This window comes from Geotrypetes seraphini, chromosome 1, assembly GCF_902459505.1.
Source record: "Geotrypetes seraphini chromosome 1, aGeoSer1.1, whole genome shotgun sequence".
Classification (NCBI taxonomy): domain Eukaryota; kingdom Metazoa; phylum Chordata; class Amphibia; order Gymnophiona; family Dermophiidae; genus Geotrypetes; species Geotrypetes seraphini.
Genome location: NC_047084.1, coordinates 123586634 through 123608657, shown reverse-complemented (window position 1 = coordinate 123608657; position 22024 = coordinate 123586634). Strand labels below are relative to the sequence as shown.

At 41.6% G+C, this 22024-nt stretch overlaps 1 protein-coding gene across 2 annotated transcripts in view; it reads left to right on the top strand.

The window, feature by feature from the left end:
* The window catches only part of HMMR (hyaluronan mediated motility receptor), a 197983-nt gene that overhangs the window by 110431 nt on the left and 65528 nt on the right, over positions 1 to 22024 (top strand). For both annotated transcript variants that reach the window (XM_033937747.1, XM_033937736.1), the window contains exon 12: positions 663 to 821. In XM_033937747.1, the coding sequence (XP_033793638.1) occupies positions 663 to 821 (159 nt within the window). The remainder of the gene's footprint in view (positions 1 to 662; positions 822 to 22024) is intronic.

The window sequence follows — 22024 nt, the reverse complement described above, 5'->3', positions numbered from 1 at the left end:
GGGTCAGTTGTCTAGATACTTCAGGAACAGATATGTTTTTAGGCGTTTCTGAATTCCTCATAAGTAGTGGGCGAAAGCAATTGTTTTAGATCTTTACTCCATAATGCTCCCTGATGTGAGAGAAGGTGTTGATGGTGTTTGAGTTTACATCCTCTAACTGGGGGGGAAACGAAGTTCGAATGTGAGCTTCTCTTATGCCTGTTGGAAGAGAAGCAGAAAAGGTCAGTTATATATTTAGAAACATAGAAACATAAAAAATGACGGCAGAAAAGGGCCATAGCCCATCAAGTCTGCCCATTCTAATGACCCCCCCCCCCCCGACTTTACACCCTTAGAGATCCCACGTGAATATCACATTTTCTTTTAAAATCTGACACGCTGTTTGCCTCGATCACCTGCAAGACTGAAAATCACCCGGGGGTAGCAGAGGAAAAACCCTCGAGTGTGAGCAGGGCCGCACAAAATAGTTCACTTGACCCCTGCTTTAGACATTTCTGTTTAGTATCAAATAAGGCTGCTTTGCCCACTTGTTACTGAACAACTGTCTTCAAGGAGCATCTTCTGAAATTAAGCATCTTTTTCTCCTTGCAATCAAGACTGTCCCTGTTTGTGAAGTGTCTGCTAAATGTGAGGTTACCAATAATTTCCTACTTTGTTTTTAGTTATAAAGTGTCAGTTACTGAAGAAATTGAGCGTTTGAAGATGAAGAATTCATTCTTAGTAGAGAAAGCTACAGTGACAGAGAAAGCTGTTGAGGATACCCGTCAGCACTTGCAAGAGCTGAAGATGGCTAAAGATAAAACTGAAGAGGAGTATGCCAGGTACAAGGAAAATGGCATGGCTATAGTGCATTTGTAAATATTCACAATAAACTGATAGGGGCAAATTCTATAAGAAGCGCCCAAAAGTTAGACGCTGAATTAGGCACCGTTTAGCCCAATTGGGTGCTGTTTAGTGAATCATGCTGAGCGGCACCTATTTTGGAGGCGCCCAGTAAATAGGCCTGCTCTAGGCACAACTAAAACTTAGGCTCAGAAGAGCAGCAATTCTGTACAAGGCCGCCTAACATGCATAGCACCTATTTTTTTAGAGGCGCCTTGTTACAGAATTGCTCTTTCTTACTAGGCACCTCAGTTTCAATTAGTGCTGATGAAAAAGCTTAATTGGGCTTCTTATTCAATTTAGATAGGCACCTCCAAAATAGATGCCTAACATTAGGCGCTGGTTACAGAATTTGGGCCATAATGCCTAAATGTAGTGGTGTTGAAATAATCCAGCAAGGGGCAGCATTATTGCTTAGATCAGTGTTTTTCAACCTTTTTTGGGCAAAGGCACACTTGTTTCATGAAAAAAATCACGAGGCACACCACCATTAGAAAATGTTAAAAAATTTAACTCTCTGCCTATATTGACTATATATAAAGTAATTCTTTTGAATAGGAATCAAATAAACACAAAGAAAGTATTTTATAATTACTTTATTACGAAATAAAAATTATAAAATACTTTATTCAGTGCGAAACCTGGGCCTGTTTGGCTGAACACAAAGCTGATATTCTGGCTGGAATCGAAGAAAGACACACACGTAGCTCTTCGTCAACAGCTCTCAGTCTCTCTCTGTATTTGGTTTTTATAGCATACAAAAATAGACAAATATACCCTCCATCCTTTTTATTAAACCACAATAGCAGTTTTTAGCGCTAAAAACCACTATTGCGGTTTAATAAAAGGTGACCATATTGTAAAATATAGACAGCAGATATAAATTCAGAACTGTGCATAGTAAGTGAAGGGAAGTTTTCATCTCTGGGAATTTACCCAGTTAACTATTAAGTTATTTGGGCAAATTCCTTTGAAAACTGTGGTAATACTGCCTCTACTTTGCTAAATTTAAAATAAAATCATTTTTCCTACCTTGTCTGGTGATTTCTGGTTGCACTTTCTTCTTCTGACTGTGCATCCAATCTTTCTTCCCTTCTATCAGCCTGTATGCTTTCTCTCCTCCACACCTCATTCCCTCCCCCAACTTTTTCTTCCTCTCTCCCTGACCTCTCTTTCTTTTTTTCTGTTTCTCTTCTTTCCTTCTGTTTCCCTGCCTGCCCCCTTTCTTTCTTTCTCCCTGCCGTTCCCCAAGCCACTGCCACTGCCATCGGGGAACAGGACCCACCAATGGATAACAGGCCCCAAAGCCGACGCCGACGCATGCTCTCCCTGACGTCAATTCTGCAATCGGAGAGGAAGTTCCGCCCAGCCAGGCAGCGATTGGCTGGCCCGAACTTCCTCTCAGACTGCAGAATTGACGTCGGGGAGAAGAAGACTTATCGGCTCGATAGATTAGATCGCCAAGACAAAGTGAGTCCTGGGTGATCGACTCACTTTGCCTTGGCGAGCTACTGGCGCCCCTGCCTCGGGCCCCCTGTCAGCTCCGGGCCCGGCGGCCCTGTGGCACACCAGGCAACATCTCGCGGCACACTAGTGTGCCGCGGAACAGCGGTTGAAAAACACTGGCTTAGATGGAACAATTTCAAAATATTTATTTTAAAATTTATATACTGCCTAAACCTAAGCGGTTTATAAAGAATATACATAATTTTAAAAATACATTAAAACAAATTAAATGTCACTGTGAAATCCTCACAATCTACATACAAGTCCAAATTTAACTAGTTAGGCAGCAAAATAGCAGTTGCAAAAAACTGATTTTTTGAGCATTCTTTAGACCATCTATTTGCACATAACCATAAAAGGCCAGGTAAGCCATTCCACTACCTCACTCCTGCCACAATTGTAGAGGCCCTCGTATAACATATAGAAACACAAACATGATGACAGATAAAGGCCGAATGGCTCATCCAGTTTGTCCATCCATAATATCCACTATCTCCTTCACTCCCTATGATATCCCACAAGTCTATCCCATGCTAACTTGAATTCGGATACAGTCTTCACCTCCATCGGGAGACTATTCCACATAATTGGAATACAGTACTCCCCCGATATTCGCGGGGTTCCGTTCCAGGAACCCCCTCGAATCTCGAAAAACCGCAAATATGGTTTTTCACGGGGGAGCCTGAAGAGGGCAGCAGGAGAGCAGCTGGAGCGCCGCAAATGCAGGAAATCACTCGCGGTATGCTCCGATCGCCTCTCCATGCACTAAGTCGGGCCTTATCCAATCAGGAGCTGCGTGTCAAAGCAGCTCCTGATTGGATAAGGCCCGACTTAGTGCAGGAAGAGGCGGTCGGAGCATACCACAAGTGATTTCCTACACTCACAGCGCTCCAGCTGCTCTCTCCTGTCTCTTCCGCTGCCCTTTCCTTGTCGGCAGTTCGCAGTCGGAAAATTCCATGAATGACAGGGACCGCGAACCGCCGACCGCAAACGACCGGGGGAACACTGTACCGTATTCTGTATCGCTTGATAGACCGGTATAGTTCCGGTAATATGCCTCACTGCTATCAGCAGGTGGAGACTGTGGCACACTTATCCCTTGCTCTAACCAGCAGAGGGATTAGGTGTGTTGAGTTCTGGCCTGTCGGCGTGGCCTCCTCAGGTTGGGGGAAGGCTTTTCAGGTTATAACAGACCTAGGCGCCTACCTAGTCTGCCAGGCCACACTGAGAGTAGCTTGTAAAGAGAAGACCACACAGGTAAGTCTTGTTACAAAATAATATTCTTGTACTTTATTGAACCCGGGGGTCTGAATACCATCAGCCACCCACATGTCATGGCAAAAAATATAAAATACAAAATAGCTTGCAGTTGTCAGAATGGCTTGCTACAAATGCCACATACAGTTCAATACCCTAGACCAGTGATTCCCAACCCTGTCCTGGAGGAACACCAGGCCAATCGGGTTTTCAGGCTAGCCCTAATGAATATGCATGAGAGAGATTTGCATATGATGGAAGTGATAGGCATGCAAATTTGCTTCATGCATATTCATTAGGGCTAGCCTGAAAACCCAATTGGCCTGGTGTTCCTCCAGGACAGGGTTGGGAACCACTGCCCTAGACTTTTCAGTCTAAATACAGTCCTCTTCACCAGGGGTAAAGGTAAATGAAAAATATCAGGAAAATAAACTTTCAAACTTTGCACACCTTGTGAACACAGCCAGAGTAATTACAGTTCCCAAACCTAGCAATGAATTTCTCAAACGTCTCAGCTTACCTAGCTGAGACACGGATAGTATTTGTTTAGCACGTTTGCTTTTACCTCATCACTCTCCACATATCAGTTCCCAGCATCCTTTAGTTTAGCAGTTCCATTTTTCATCTTTCTCCTTTCACTAATATCTGAAAAAATTTTTGTCTCCCTTTTTAACATTTTTAGCCATTTGTTCTTCCACCTGTGCTTTCGCAAAACATATCTCTCTCTTGGCTTCTTTCAGTTTTACCATGTAGTCCTTTCTGCACGCCTCTTCTTTGGTATTTTTATATTTCACGAATACCAACTCTTTCACCTTTATTTTCTCCGCCACTAGTTTGGAGAGCCATATCGGTTTCCTTTTTCTCTTGTTTTTATTTATTTTCTTCACGTAAAGGTCTGTAGCCATTTTTTTTAATTGAAAATTAATGCAATTAAAAACATCTGACTTATACAATTGTGTACAAAACAATACATTGCTTCATTATATAACTTATACCATGACAGATACCTAGAATTATAAATTATCTATGTTTTCTAAAATATCTATTCCCCCCAACCCCAGTGAGAAGATGTGTGCAGGAGATTCATAAAATGTTGGCGAAATATTATATATAAAAATCAATTGGGACTATCATTTTGAGAATTAATCCAAATTTTATATGCACTCCAGATGGTGTTATAATTCTGTAGCTGTTTTCTCCGAAGAGCAGTTAATTTAGACATCTGTTGTATATATTGAACTTTAGCCACTAATACTAGTAACCCTGGTAAACCACTTGTTTCCAGGCAGATGCCAAAACAAATTGGCCTGCTGTTATTATCAAAGGTATACATTTCTGATGTTTCAAGGGCAGAGCGTCTGGCCCCTTATTCAACAAACAGCACTCCATGATTTTAGGGTACTCGGACCGCTGCTGTTCAATGTATTTATAAATGATCTAGAAACAGGGACGAAGTGCGAAGTAATAAAATTCGCAGACGACACCAAGCTATGTAGTGGAGTTAGGACTAAAGAGGACTGTGAAGATTTACAAAGGGACCTGAACAAACTAGGAGAGTGGGCGACGAGATGGCAGATGAAGTTTAATATAGAGAAATGTAAAGTCCTGCATGTAGGAAACAGAAACCCGAGGTACAGCTATACGGTGGAAGGGCTGGTAATGGGTGAAAGTACCCAAGAAAAGGACTTGGGTGTAATAGTGGACAAGATAATGAAGCCATCGGCACAGTGCGCAGTGGCCTCTAAGAAGGCGAATAGAATGCTAGGTACTATCAAGAAAGGTATTACAACCAGAACGAAAGAAGTTATCCTGCCGTTGCGAGAGGGTTCAGAAAAGAGTGACACGATTGATAAAAGGTATGGAAAACTTTTCATATGCTGAAAGATTAGAGAAACTGGGGCTCTTTACCCTGGAAAAGTGGAGACTTAGAGGGGACATGATAGAGACTTACAAGATCATGAAGGGCATAGAGAAAGTGGAGAGGGACAGATTTCTTCAAACTTTCGAAAACTACAAGAACGAGAGGGCATTCGGAAAAGTTGAAAGGGGACAGATTTAGAACCAATGCTAGGAAGTTTCCTTTACCCAAAAGGTGGTGGATACCTGGAATGCGCTTCCAGAGGGTGTGATAGGACAAAATACAGTATTGGGGTTCAAAAAGGGATTAAACAATTCCCTGAAGGAAAAGGGGATAGAAGAGTATATATAGATAGAGGAGGACTTAACATAAGAACATAAGCAGTGCCTCTGCTGGGTCAGACCAGAGGTCCATCATGCCTAGCAGCCCATCGGGTCCAGGACCAGTATAATAGCCCTCTATACCTTTGTTCAATTCCTTCTTTATCTCCAATACTGTTCCAGGAGTCCATCATCCGTTGGATGAAGAAGAACTTCCTAGCATTGGTTCTGAATCTATCCCCTTTTAATTTTTCTAAATGCCCTCTCGTTCTTGTAGTTGTTGAAAGTTTGAAGAATCTGTCCCTCTCCACTTTCTCTATGCCCTTCGTGATCTTGTAAGTCTCTATCATATCCCCTCTAAGTCTCTGCTTCTCCAGCGAAAAAATCCCCAGTCTCTCTAATCTTTCAGCGTATGAAAGGTTTTCCATACCTTTTATCAAATGCGTCACTCTCTTATGAACCCTCTCGAGTATCGCCATATCCTTCTTTAGGTACGGCAACCAATATTGGATGCAGTACTCCAGATGCGGGCGCACCATCGCCCGATACAACGGCAGGATAACTTCTTTCGTTCTGCTTGTAATACCCTTCTTGATTATTCCTATTCGCTTTCTTAGCGGCCGCTGCGCATTGTGCCGACAGCTTCACTGTCATGTCAACTATTATCCCCAAGACCCTTTCTTGGGTACTCTCACTCAATAACAGCCCTCCCATCTTGTAGCTGTACCTCAGGTTTCTGTTTCCTACGTGTAGGACTTTACATTTCTCTACATTGAACTTCATCTACCATCTCGTCGCCCACTCCCCTAGTTTGTTCAGGTCTCTTTGTAAATCTTCACAGTCCTCTTTAGTCCTAGCCCCATTAAATAGCTTGGTGTCATCTGCAAATTTTATTACTTCGCTCTTCATCCCTCTTTCTAAATCATTTATAAATACATTGAATAGCAGCGGTCCAAGCACCGACCCCTGCGGAACACCAATCCTGACCTTCCTCCAGTCTGAGTAGTGGCCCTTCACTCCTACCCTCTGCTTCCTGTCCGCCAACCAATTCCTGATCCTGATGGACCTCTGGTCTGACCTGGCAGAGGCACTGCTTTTGTTCTTATGAGATACCTAGTACTTCCTCAATAAAAGAGATTGCTTTATCTCAATAGGTCTGTGCTTTAATACAGAGAGCTTTTGTCCCAATCCAGCCAGACATGTATGCTCTTCACCATACAATTTGTTGGAGAGATCAATCTGCCTGCTTTTAAATATCTTCTCATTCAAATTGGTAACCAAACTTCAGGATTGCAACCGTCACGTTTGAAAGTCACTCAGAGGTATAGAGTTCTTCAAGAAGAGAGTTGCGCCCTCTAGTGATGAACCAAAGTATATTTTTCAGTCGTTGCAACTTTATTAGTTCTGGTTACGCTCCAAGTTTGATTACAAAAGTAAATAAATAAATAAATGTCTTTACAGTCTTTCAAACACTTGTATGAAAATACTTTGTTTTTTCTTATCTTTACAAATCTTTTCAAATGAACATCGCTCTGTGAGAAAATTGAGAGCAGTTTGATAATTCAGTTTATAACAGGTTCGGGGTCTCTACGTGGCCCCGTTTCGATTCCTTCTTCAGGAGACCCTATTGTATGTAAATTGGAAAACCTTTTCAATGCTGATAGAATGCTTCAAGTTTGCGATGTGGTAACATCGTCAAAAGAACGCTGTCGGTGCTGTGAATTTAAACTGTCAGAGAAAACATAGCATCAAACTGCTCTCAATTTTCTCACAGAGCGATGTTCATTTGAAAAGATTTGTAAAGATAAGAAAAAACAAAGTATTTTCATACAAGTGTTTGAAAGACTGTAAAGACATTTATTTATTTATTTATTTACTTTTGTAATCAAACTTGGAGCGTAACCAGAACTAATAAAGTTGCAACGACTGAAAAATATACTTTGGTTCATCACTAGAGGGCGCAACTCTCTTCTTGAAGAACTCTATACCTCTGAGTGACTTTCAAACGTGACGGTTGCAATCCTGAAGTTTGGTTACCAATTTGAATGAGAAGACAGTTCTTTTATTTGAACTCTAATATTTTTCTGACTTCCACTAATATTTAACTATTAGTACCCCAGTGACATTATAAAGAAATTGCTTTTAAATATCAGCAGCATTGGGAAAACAACTGCTTTTACACCTAAGCAGCAACGGGTCCATCCGCAACCACCAAGAACCCACAGACCCGAACCTGCCAGGAATGTGAGATCCGCCCCCCCTACAATCCGATAAGAAGATCAACTGTTTTTACACCTAAGCAGCAATAGGACCAGCCGCCACTACCGGGAACCCTTTGCCACGATCCAGCCAGACATATAAGATCTTCCCCCAGCATTCCATTGGATAGATCAATCTACCTGCTTTTAAATATCAGCAGCAGTGGGAGAACAACTGCTTTTACACCTAAGCAGCATTGGGACCAACCGCAACTACCAAGAGCCCATAGACCAGATCATGACAGGAGTGTGAGCTCCACACCTCCTGCAGTCCGCTAGGAAGATCAACTGCTTTAACACCTAAGTAGCAGCAAGACCAGCTGCCTATAATAGGAGCCCTTGCCCCGATCCAGCCAGGCATGTGAGCTCCTCCCCCTATATCCCGTTTAAGAGATCAATCTACCTGCTTTAAATATCAGCAGCAGTAGAAAAACAACTGCTTTTACATACAAGCAGCAGCGAGACCTACCGCAACCACCAAGAGCCCACAGACCCGATCCTGCCAGGAGTGTGAACTCCTCCCCCTGCAGTCCATTGGAGAGATCAATCTGCCTGCTTTTAAATATCAGCAGCAGTGGAGATCAACTGCTTTTACACCTAAGCAGCAACGAGACCAGCCACAACCACCAAGAGCACACAGACCCGATACTACCAAGAGTGTGAACTCTTCCCCCCCTGCAATCCGCTAAGAAGATCGACTGTCGGCTCCAGGCGGCTTTCCCGCAGAGGAGAGAATCCTTCATTCACCGTGGGCCTCATCTGGGGCAGCCTCCTTGGAGCGGCTGGGGCACGGGCAGTGTGTCTGGGAGGGAATGCATGGATGGGAGAACATCTCAGGGGAGGAGACATAGGCATCCTGGGACTGTCGGCCAAGTCTCTTCCCTGAAGAAGCCCTTTCTGGAAACGTCAATCGCTCCTCCTAAACTTACTTGCTCCACTTCATCACTTCATCATGCTTCTATTCCTTTCTCTCCTCTCTTCTACCTTCCAAAGTATTTAGATCAATGCTGTCTTGTTAAAATGTTTATTTTATTTTTATTTTTCCTCTAACTCTACTTTTCACTTCTCTATTACCCTCCAGGTACTTTAGTTAGATTGTGAGCCTTCGGGACAGTAAGGGAATTTTTCAAGTACCTTTCTTATTTCTAATCTTAATGTATATTTTCTGTAAACCGCTTAGAACCTAACGGATGTAGCGGTATATAAGAAATAAATTACATTACATTACCACCAAATATGTTCGAAATTACCTATTTCTACGCAACCCCTCCAACATTTATCCGATCCATTCCCATACATAGCTCGCAATCGTGCTGGTGTATAATACCAACAAAAAAAAATCTTATATCCATTCTTTATTGTATTACTGGCTATAGTACCATATAAAAAAGAGTGCAATATTTTTAGCCATTCCTTATCAGAATAAGTTTTACCTATGATCTTTTCTCAGTGATGTCTATATTTCAAAGGGGGATGAAGATGCTCCAATTGTGCATTATATAATCTAGTGATACTTCCTCTCCCACTGTCTTGTAACATGGCCTTCCCCAAATCCCAGTGTTGAAAAACAACTAATTCTTTTAGAACCACTTTTCTAATAAAACTTTCAATTTGTCTGTAATAGAATAAGTCACTTGGTACGAGGCCATATTCTTCTTTTAATAATTCAAAGTGGACAATTTTCCCGTCTTCCAACAATTGACCTAATATTTTAAGACCTTTCTTTCCCCAAAAATGAAAGGCCACATCAACTTCTCCTGGAGTAAAATTGGGCATATATGTAATAGCTGCCCCCATAAAATATTTTTTATCCCCGTAACATCGCCTGCGTATCTGAATCCACAAATCAAGAGTATGTTCTTATTACAGAATTAGAATTCTTAGCTATTACAGAAAGTTGTGAAAGTTGGAGCCAAGGTATCGTCCAAAATGGGGGCGCTCCCAATATTTCCTGTTCCATACATACCCAAGATTTTCTGCTATCCCATTTCTGCCATCCCATTTCTGCTATCCCATTGTAATTGGGCAGCTTGATGATAATATTGAAATTATGATACTGCCATTCCTCCCAGTTTTCTAGGTTGATACGTCATAGCTCGGGAAATTCTCGGAGTCTTATGGTGCCAAATAAAAGGGAATATCTTCCGCTCTAGCTGTAGGAAGAATTTTTTGGGTAAGGAAATCGGTAAGGCTGAAAAGAGATATAACAACCTCGGGAGCACCACCATCTTTATTGTTTGTACTCTGCCCAGCCAAGAGATGTTTAAATGTTTCCATCTTTCAATATCCTGCAAAATCACTTTCAAAAGTGGGGGATAGCTGCATATAGCAAATCTACATGTTTTGTTAAATTGATCCCCAAATATCGTAATGATTGTTGTGCCCATTTAAAGGAATAATTACTAGAAATCCATCCACAATCTAAATCTAACAAGGTAAGATCCAGAATTTTTGACTTAGACATATTTTCCGAAATCCTGATATCTGTCCAAAAGCTGTAAGAACTTCTACTACAGCTTTCAGCGAGGTGGAAGGATCTCGTATTGTAAAGAGAATATCATCTGCATATAATAATATTTTTGTTTCTAACCCACCACAGCTTATACCTGCAATATTTGAAGTTTGTCAAACCAATTGTGCAAGAGGCTCCATAACTAATGCAAAAAGAACAGGTGACAAAGCACAACCTTGGCGAGTCCCTCTCCTCAAAGTAAAACATTTAGTATAGCCTCCATTGATATTGATTGAAGCCAAGGGGGCCATATATAGCAATCTAAGCCAATGTTCCAGATATCCCCAACATTCCCCAATGTTCCAAAATTACAGATATCCCCAACATTTCTAACACTAGGAACAGATAAACATAGAAATAGACGGCAGATAAGGGCCAAGGCCCATTTAGTCTGCCCTCCTTAATGTCCCTTCCCTACCTTCGCCCTATGAATAGATCCCTCCCCTACCTTCGCCCTGTGAATAGATCCCATGTGACGATCCCATTTGGCCTTAAAATCAGGCACGCTGCTGGCCTCGATCACATGCATTGGAAGACTATTCCAGCGATCAACCACCCTTTCTGTGAAAAAGAATTTCCTGGTGTCAGCTCGTAGTTTCCCTCCCCTAATTTTCCACGGATGCCCTCTTGTTGTCGTGGGACTCTTGAAAAGGAAGATATCTTCCTCCGTCTCTATGCGGCCCGAGAGATACTTGAACGTCTCGATCATGTCCCCCCTCTCTCTGCGCTCCTCGAGTGAGTATAGCTGCAATTTGTTTAGCCGTTCCTCGTATGGGAGATCCTTGAGTCCCGAGACCATCCGGGTGGCCATTCTCTGAACCGACTCCAGTCTCAGCACATCCTTGCGATAATGCGGCCTCCAGAATTGCACACAGTATTCCTGATGGGGCCTCACCATGGATCTATACAGCGGCATAATGACTTTCGGCTGACGAAACCCCTGCGTATGCAACCTATGACTTGTCTTGCTTTAGATGAAGCTTGCTCCACTTGATTGGCAGCCTTCATGTCCTCACTGACGATCACCCCTAGGTCACGTTCTGCTTCAGTTCTTGTTAGGATCTCTCCATTTAGGGTGTAAGTCTTGCATGGATTTTGGTTGCCCAGGTACATAACTTTGCATTTTTTGGCATTGAAGTTGAGTTGCCAGGACCTAGACCAGCGCTCCAGTAGGAGTAGGTTGTGCATCATGTTGTCGGGCATTGAAACATCATCTATTGTGCATTTGCCCACTACATTACTTAGTTTGGCGTCATCGGCGAATAATGTTATTTTACCCCGAAGCCCTTCTGCCAAGTCCCTTATAAAGATGTTGAATAGGATTGGGCCCAAGACCGAGCCCTGCGGCACTCCACTGATCACCTCCGTCATTTCAGAGGGTGTGCCGTTCACCATCACCCTTTGAAGCCTACCTCCAAGCCAGTTCCCAACCCATTTCGTCAATGTGTCACCTAATCCTATAGAACTCATCTTGCTCAGCAACCTGCGGTGTGGTACGCTATCGAATGCTTTGCTAAAGTCCAGGTACACGATGTCCAGGGACTCCCCAATATCTAGCTTCCCCGTCACCCAGTCAAAGAAGCTGATCAGGTTGGATTGGCACGATCTCCCTTTTGTAAATCCATGTTGACGGGGATCCCGTAGATTCTCCTCATCCAGGATCTTATCCAATTGGTGTTTTATTAGAGTTTCCATTAGTTTGCTCACTATCGATGTTAGACTCACCGGTCTGTAGTTTGCTGTCTCCATCTTGGAGCCTTTCTTGTGGAGTGGAATGACGTTAGCCGTCCTCCCACCCATTTGACGCAATATATGACAGACTCGGCAAATGTTATCAAAAGTCTGACGACCTTGTACGAATCCAGATTGATCATCAACCACTAGATGTGGCATATATGTTTGTAAGCATTTAGCTAAAATCTTAGTAAACAATTTATAATCCACATCTAGTATTGATATGGGTCTATAAGAAGAGCAGGATGTCAGATCGTTACCTGGTTTTAATATCAAAGTTATACCCACTAAACAGCATGAATAAGGCAGTTCCTGTCTATCTACCAAAGTATTGAAAAATTTCAACAGTGGGGGGATGAAATTTGTTCGAAATGTCTTATAAAATTTAGCAGTAAAACCATCTAATCCTGGCTATTTTCCCACCGGTATATCATTAATAGCCCAAGTTAATTCTTCCACTGTAATGGGGAGGGAAAGTTCCTGAGTTTCCCCAGGAGTAAGACTAGGTAGCTATATGGAATCCAAATAAGCACGAATATCCGCTTCTTCCACTGTATGTTCAGGTTGATATAATTGTTGATAAAAATTCATAAAAGCTTGCTGAATCTGTCCTAAGGTAGTATAATCTCCAGTCGGGCCTTGAATACGAGTAATAGCTTTGCGGAGCTGTCCTTTTTTTTTCTTTAGCTTTTTTTTTTCCATTTTTTCTTCCATTTGTGAGTCGCACATACCTATACAATCTCTTGGCGACATTACAGAGGAAGGGGCTAAAAAAGGGTAGGGAGGACTATGGAGGGCAGGAAGGAGTGGAGAGGAGAGAAGTATGTAGAATATTTCATTGAAATTCTTAACTTTACAAATAGGCCAAGATTCTATCTTATGGGCCAAGATTCTACCCGCTCTATTATTTGTTTCAAAATATTCCTGGCATAACCATTGGAGTCTGACATTTATTATCTCCAAGATAATGAAGATCTCACTTAAGTTGCTGTAATTTTGCTTCTTTTTCAGGGAGTAAAGTCCCACCCTTACGGTTCCATGCTAGTTTATAAATATGATCTCGCAGTTCTCCAATCTTAAGCATACGTCCCCTTCGAACATGAAACATAGAAAAATGACGGCAGAAAAGGGCCATAGCCCATCAAATCTGCCCACTCTATTGACCCTCCCCTTAACCCTCTGAGAGATCACACTCTGATGACCATCCCCTTAACTCTACCCTCTTAGAGATCCGACATGGGCATTCCATTTATTCTTAAAATCTGGCACACTACTGGCCTCGATCACCTGCACTGGGAGCTCATTCCAATGATTAACTACTCTTTCGGTAAAGAAGTACTTCCTGGTGTCGCCATGAAATTTTCCGCCCCTGATTTTCAGCAGATACCCTCTTGTGGCCGAGGGTCCTTTAAGAAAGAAAATATCATCTTCAACCTTGAGACGACCAGTGATATACTTAAATGTCTCAATCATGTCTCCCCGCGTTATTCAAGAGAGTATAGCCGCAATTTGTTCAGCCTTTCCTCATACGAGAGATCCTTGAGCCCTGAGACAATCCTGGTGGCCATACGCTGAACCGACTCAACTCTCAGCACATCTTTACGGTAATCTTTACGGAGAATTGCACACAGTACTCCAGATGAGGTCTCACCATGGTTCTGTACAATGACATTAGGACCTCGGTCTTCCGACTAACAAAACTTCTACGGATACAACCCAGCATTTGTCTAGCCTTGGATGAAGCCTTCTCCACTTGATTGGCAGTTTTCGTGTCTTTACTAATGATCACCCCTAAATCTCATTCTGCTACAGTTCTAGCCAAGGTCTCACCATTCAATGTGTACGTTCTGCACGGATTATTGTTGCCAAGGTGCATGACCTTGCATTTTTTGGCATTGAAGCTCAGCTGCCAGGTCAAGAACCAATGTTTCAATAAAAGCAGGTCCTGTGTCATACTGTCTGACAAATTGCTGTTACTTACAATGTTACATAGTTTGGCGTCATCGTCGAACAATGTTATTTTACCTTGAAGCCCCTGGGTCAGGTCCCCTATGAATATATTGAAAAGGATCGGGCCCAAGACCAAGCCCTGCGGCACTCCACTGGTCACCTCCGACGTTTTAGAGAGGATACCGTTAACCACCACTCTCTGAAGTCTACCACTTAGCCAATCATTGACCCATGCGGTTAGTGTTTCACCTAATCCCATCGATTTCATCTTGCTCAATAACCTGCGGTGGGGGACGCTATCAAAAGCTTTACTGAAGTCCAGGTACACGACGTCTAGGGATTCTCCTAAATCCAGCTTCCTTGTTACCCAGTCAAAGAAGCTGATGAGATTGGAACATGTGCCCCCAAGGCTATAATTTTACCCCGCATTACCACTTTTAAACATTCCCAAAGGGTCTCTGGAGAGATGTCTCCTGTATCATTAAATTGTAAGTATTCTCCGAGATCCTTACTCAGTTGTTGCATTTGAACCAGATCTAGGAGAAGACTATTATTTAAACGCCAATATTTTCTTCCAGATTGGGCAGATTGCATCACTAAATTAAAGCAAATTGGAGCATGATCAGACTATATCCTAGTTTCTATTGAAGAAGAACTAACAGTCTCCACAAAATCTTTCCCCACCAGCCAGAGATCGATTCTGGAATATGTAGAATGAACTTCAAAATAAAAAGTATAATCGGTCTCTGTCGGGTGTTGATGTCTCCATATATCAATAAGATCCCATGATTCCATAAATTAACGTAATTGGTGTTGCTCAAATTTACCATAATTCACTCCAATGTTGGAATTATTCAACTTCACATTTAAAGTAATGTTAAAATCACCTCCTATTACTATTTTACCTTCTGTATATTGTGTCAGGATATCTCTTACTTTATTATAAAAGATACCTTGAGTTGCATTAGGGGCATAAACATTTAACAAAGTGTATAGTTGACCCTCCATAAATATTTTTAAAAGCAAAAATCAGCCTTCTTTATCGCAGATCACCTCTTTAACATCAATTCGGTTGGCAAATACAATAGCAACTCCATTAGTTTTAGGTTTCAGTTTGTTAGAGGCAAAATAAATTTCTTTATAATGAGCATGATGAAAAAATCTCTCATGAGTTGGTAATATGTGCGTTTCTTGTGAAAAACCAATTGTCATCTTAGCTCTACCAGCCTCCTGAAAATAAAGTTGTCGCTTACGCTGAGAGTTTAGTCCTCGAACATGTATTAAACATAAAATTGCCATGAATGCACTCCATACCATATATTTTCCCATTGCTCATCAAACCCATACATATTTTCCCACCAGTCATAGCTCATCCATTTGTCTCTCTGCACACATCCTCCCACCTGTATAGCCCCTAATCTCCCCCATCCCAACCAAATCCTACTCGTACTCTACCTCTAGACCCAGATCCAGCCTCCAGACAAAAAAAAAAACAGAGGTCAGGTCCACTTCCAGATGTCGGGGTCGGAGACGGTTAACTCCATCCTGGTTTCTCCAAGGCATTATTAATTATCTATCCCCTTGCTATTCCTCTTTTTTCCCCCTGAGCAGTGTATTATGCAAATTTTCTCCTGTTTTTAATTTACAGTTTTGTTGCAAATACATGAGCAATGTCTATTCATATAATTTTGGAGAACTCTCAAGGTATGCTTGTATTCAACAATCTTTATTGCCAATTATATTTTAACGGAGCTCTTTTTGCTGTTCTGCATTAGTATTAATTTATGTAGATGTCCGGTTTTTATGTGTTTTTGTTGGTTGTTTAAGAGGCAGATGTAGTAGTTTTTTTAAAGTATGTGATTATAAATATACTAGTATTTAAGCCCATTACATTAACGGGTGCTAGAGTAGATGTCTGTTTGTCTGGGGTTTTTTTCTTTGGCTCTCTCTTTGGATGCTGTCTGTCTGTCATTCTTTCTGTCTGTGTCTCTCCCTGGCCCCCTGTCTATTTATTTTTCTTTCTGTCTCCCCAGCCCCCTGCCTGTATTTCTCTGTTGCGCCAGGCAGGCCTGTCTCTCTGTGGCCCCCTTCCTATGTCCATAGTGTCCCATCCTATTTCCTTAGTGCCCTCAGTGCCTCCTTCCTATGTCCTTAGTGCCCCCAGTGTCGCCTTTCTATGTCCTTAGTGTCCCATCCTATGTCCTTAGTGTCCTCAGTGCCTCCTATATCCGTAGTGCCCTCAGTGCCTCCTTCCTATGTCCTTAGTGCCCCTTCCTATGTTCTTAGTACCCTCAGTGCCTTTTATGTCCTTAATGCCCTTTCCTATGTCCTTAGTGCACCCAGTGCCTCCTTCCTGAATATAATCTATTCTTGAAAAGGATTTGTGAACCTGGGAACAAAAGGAAAATTCCCGCTCATTAAAATGAAGTATCCGCTATATAACTTTCAAATCACAAGAATGTACACAATTATCTAATCCTAATGATTTTATAATTTTACTAGGTTTTTTTTAATCCATCAGTGGATCCATAACAACGTTAAAATCCCCTTCCACCACTAAATTAGAAGCGGCCAGTGGTAGTATCAACTGTTGCAGTTCAGAAAAATTCACTTTGCTTCGAATTTGGGACATATACATTAAATAGCGCCAACATAGTATTTCCCAGGCTCATTTCCACATATACCCATCTTCCTTAAGGATCTGAAGCCATCATTTTAAAAGTAGCTGAACATTTTTATTTATTTTTTTGAAAATCATTTTTATTAAGGAGTCAACAAGAGAAACAATCGAAGTACATGGATAAATAGGCAGCAACCGAAAAGAATACATGTCCAACAATAAAAGCACTTAGCACAGCAATAAGCCACAGGGATTCACCAAAATGGCTACCCCTGCCTTTTTCCCCCACCTTCAGGACAAAAAAACAATGCTTTGCCCAACCACCTTCCAGTTTCTTAGCTTCTATGGCCGACAAATATGTCTTTTGGATATAGTATATATCTGCATTTTGTTGTTTCAGAAAGGAAATTATTTTCTTTTTTTTGATTGGATGATTGAGGCCATTAACATTTAACGAAAAAATTTTCAACTCCATTTTAATATTGTAATAAAAGAGGACTATAAGAGATACCACAAACCATCAAATACCTCAATAGATTCATATTTCCCCTGCACATCCATACCCTAATTGAAAACCCCCTCCCCACCCCTATACCCTTCCCCCAAATAAAATAATAATAATAACTTTATTTTTGTATACCACAGTACCATAACAGTTCAGAGCGGTTAACAGAGTAAGAGACTGTACATATAAGTGATGTTACAAATAAGTCAATCAGCATAGCTTAGGGAGTGGTCAGGAAATCTGGAGGTATGTCAGAGATACAAGGCAGGGTTACAAGGCGGGGGGGGGGGGAGGGGAAGTCAGAAGAATTTGTCAAAGAGATAGGATTTGATTGATTTCCTGAAAGTTTGGTAGGAGCGTGAGCTAGAGATGAAAGTGGTAAGACATTTATTCCATTTGCCTGCTTGGAATGCCAGGGATCTATCTAGAAACCTCTTGTAGACACATCCCTTTAGGGATGGGAAGGTAAACAGGTGGGTATTACGAGTGCAGGTGAGACCTGAACGTTCAAAGTGATCCGATAGGTAGTTCGGAGACAAGCCTGTTAAGGTTTCGAAGCAGAGGCAAGCAAATTTGAAGATGATCCTTGCCTCCATCGGCAGTCAGTGCAGTTTTTTGTAATAAGGGCTTACATGATCTGATTTTTTGAGGTTGTAGATGAGGCACACGGCAGCATTCTGAACGATTCTTAGGCGTTTGATGGTTTTTTTTTAAAGGATCCTAGTTATATAATATTGCAGTAGTCCAGGATGCTTAAGATTAGTGATTGGACCAGAAGTCGGAAGGAGAGGAAGTCAAAAAGTTTGATGGTGCGAAGTTTCCAGAGGATACCATAGGATTAGCAATCACAATACCCCTTCCCCAGGCAACTTTATTTCTTCCCCTCCCCAACCCCCCCCCCCCCCCCCCCCGGAAACAATCTTTCCAAAAATAAACCCATATTTTAATTTAACAACTTACAAGATTTCCTAATATCCAACATACTTAAGAAAAGAATGTATTCTATCATTTTAAGAGGTTTTCCATCATCTTTATCTATATATTTATCACATTAATGAAAATACTATTTCTTTACTATCCTCCAAATACCAGTAATACAATTAATAAATTTCTCCTTAGTCATTAAATTAATCTCATTATCATTTTCTACCTCTCCTTTCTCATTTTCTGCGTCTTTCTTTTCCCAAACTATGAATATTTCCTATAAAGTATCATTAATTATTTAATTCAAAAAAGAATAGTTATTTAAATAGCATGTCTTAGGAACAAAATATCTAAGAATTCATCTAAGTCCTAAATTAATACCCAATATTTCATGTATACCCTCAAATTATTGATTAACATTAAAAACATTCATATTAAATACTCATTTTAAACACATAGAACATCCTTACTTTTACATCATTTTTTTTACCCCCCCCCCCCTTTTTTTTTTTTTTTTTTTTAAAGGCCTGAATTTTACCCCCTCAATGCTACTTTATATAAGAACATAAGAAATGCCATCACCCGATCAGACCTTAGGTCCATCTAGTCCGGTGACCCGCACACGCAGAGGCCAAGCTACGTGTTCCCTGATGAAGACCTTGTTTACCCATATCCCTCAATGTGATTTGCAAGAAGGTGTGCATCCAACTTACCCTTGAATCCCAGAATAGTGGTCTCCGTCACAACCTCCTCCGGAAGAGCATTCCAAGCGTCCATCACTCGCTGTGTGAAACAGAACTTTCTGACATTTGTCCTGGGCCTGTTGCCCCTCAGTTTCAGTCCATGACCTCTTGTCCGAGTCACATTTGACAATGTGAATAACGATGTTTCTTGCTCTATTTTGTTGAATCCTTTTAGTATTTTAAGTCTGTATCATATCCCCTCAGTCTTCTCTTCTCAAGGGTGAACAAGCCCAGTTTTCTGAGGCGTTCTTTGTAGCTCAAATTCTCCATACCTTTTACTAGCTTTGTGGCTCGCTTCTGCACCCTCTCCAGCAGGGTTATATCCTTCTTTAGGTAGGGAGACCAGTGTTGGATACAGTATTCCAAGTGTGGTCTGACCATTGCTCTGTAAAGCAGCATTATGACGTCCGCCGATCTACTCGTGATTCCCTTCTTTATCATGCCCAACATCCTGTTTGCTTTCTTTGCCGCCGCTGCGCATTGAGCTGACTGCTTCAGGGTCCTATCTATCAGTACCCCCAGGTCCCTTTCTTGTTCGCTCTTGCCCAATGTTACACCTAACATTTTATATTCATGTTCCTTGTTTTTCCTGCCCAGGTTCATCACTTTGCATTTTTCTATATTAAACTTCATCTGCCACTTTTCCGCCCATTTCTCTAGCTGGTTCAAATCTCTCTGGAGTTTTTCACTGTCCTTTTGTGACCCAACTGCCCGACATAGTTTTGTATCATCTGCAAACTTGATTATATTACTTGTTGTTTCTTCTTCCAGATCATTTATGAAGATATTGGTAAAGACAGATATTGGTAAAGACAGACGCAAAGAATGAATTTAGCCTGTCTGCAATCTGTTTGTCTCCCTTGATGCACTCTTTTCTTCCTTGGTCATCGAGAGGGCCCATTGCCTCCTTTGCTGGTTTTTTCCCTTTTATGTATCTAAAAAAGGACTTGAAGTTTTTGGCTTCTTGCGCTATCTTTTCCTCATAGACCTTTTTGGCATCTCTTACCGCCTTGTGATACTTCTTCTGGTAGACCTTGTGACTGTTCCAGGCCTCCGCTGTTTGTTCACATTTCCCTTTTTTAAACGAGTTCCTCTTATCCCTTACCGCATCCTTCACCTCTTTAGTTAGCCAAGCTGGTTCTCCTTTGTTCTTATTTTTCCTTTTTTTGGATATCTGTGGAATGTAGAGATTCTGTGCTTCGGTGATGGAATTTTTTTAGTAGAGACCATGCTTGATCGACCGTTTTGATTTCGGCTGTCCTTTTCTTGAGCCGTTTTTTAACCATGGCTTTCATGCTGTCATATTTCCCTTTTCTGAAGTTAAAGGTTGTGGTTTGGGTCTTGGTTCGTTTCCCCTTCCAGATGCAAATTTTAAAATTGATCATGCTGTGATCGCTCATCCCCAGTGGGACTGTGACTTCGTAAACAATCCCTAACATCAGCATCCATTCCATTCTTCGTAAAAATAATGGAAGGTGTAGTACATACCCAGTTGATGAACTACCTTGATCAGTTCTCTCTACTACATGAAACCCAGTCTGGCTTCAGACCTCTGTTTAGCACCGAGACGGTGATTGCGGCGACCCTAGATTACTTACGCACCTTATTCAGCAAGGGCCATAATGCCCTAATCATGCAATTTGACATGAGCTCGGCTTTCGACTTGGTGGATCATGAGAAATTGCTACAATGTTTAGACGCAATCGGCATCAGAGGAGAAGTATTTGACTGGTACCGAGGATTCCTTATGTCCCGCACCTATCAAGTACGTTTCAATTATAACCTCTCTAAAACATGGAGAAACCCATCTGGCATTCCACAGGGGTCTCCTTTATCCCCACTGCTCTTCAACGTCTACATATCATCACTAGGCGTGCAGCTGGTCCAGTGGGGTATAAAATTATTCAGTTACGCGGATGACTTTACAATCATTATCCCGTTCAATACTTCTCCCTCTGAAACCACCCCCATGGCAACAGAAGCACTAAACCTGATGGAACAATGGACCACAGAATTCAGACTGAAACTTAATTCAGATAAAACTAAATTCTTCATAGCCTCGCCACATCCACCTGTTACCACAACACCACTACGCATCAACAATCTCAGCTACCCTATTCAATCTACAATGAAGTTTCTGGGGGTAATACTGGACCAAGGTCTAACCATGAAAGACCATGTGGACTCCCTAGTCAGAAAGGGGTTTTTTACTCTCTGGAAACTTAGGTCCATTAGAGCATATTTTGACGCTTCATCATTCAGAATTCTGATACAATCTCTAATACTAAGCCATCTTGATTATTGTAACATTGCCCATCTGGCAATCTCCCAAAAGAAAATGCAGAGACTACAACTGATACAAAATGCGGCAGTTGAAGAAGTCCGATCACATAACCCCTTCCTACCGACTCCTGCACTGGCTGCCAATGGAGGCATATGCGAAGTTCAAGCTGGGATGTCTCTGCTTCAAGGTACTATCCGGTCTAGCCCCTAAATACATAACTGACCTCTTCTCCTTCTCAACCAACAGACATAAGAGAAAAATACACCTGAAGTTTGTTTCCCCATCGGCTAGAGGATGTAAATTTAAGAGACACCATCAACAACTTCTATCGTATCAAGCAGCCTTATGGACCTGGAAAAACCTGGAAAAGACCTGGAAAAACTAATTATACATGCAAACAACTATGGAGAATTTAGGAAACATCTAAAAACATACCTGTTCTTGAAGTATCTAGGTAACGAATCTGTACAATCGATTCCATCACAACCTCACCCCAAAATCTGATCCTGTAAACTGCTAACCACTAATCTCTAACTATGAATGTCCCATTCAATTTGTGGAATCTTTCTATTGTAAACCGCATAGAGCTTCACGGTCCTGCGGTATATAAACTGTTATTATTATTATTACTTCTACATCTGTTGTCCTTCCAGTTATGCCATTTAGGGCCA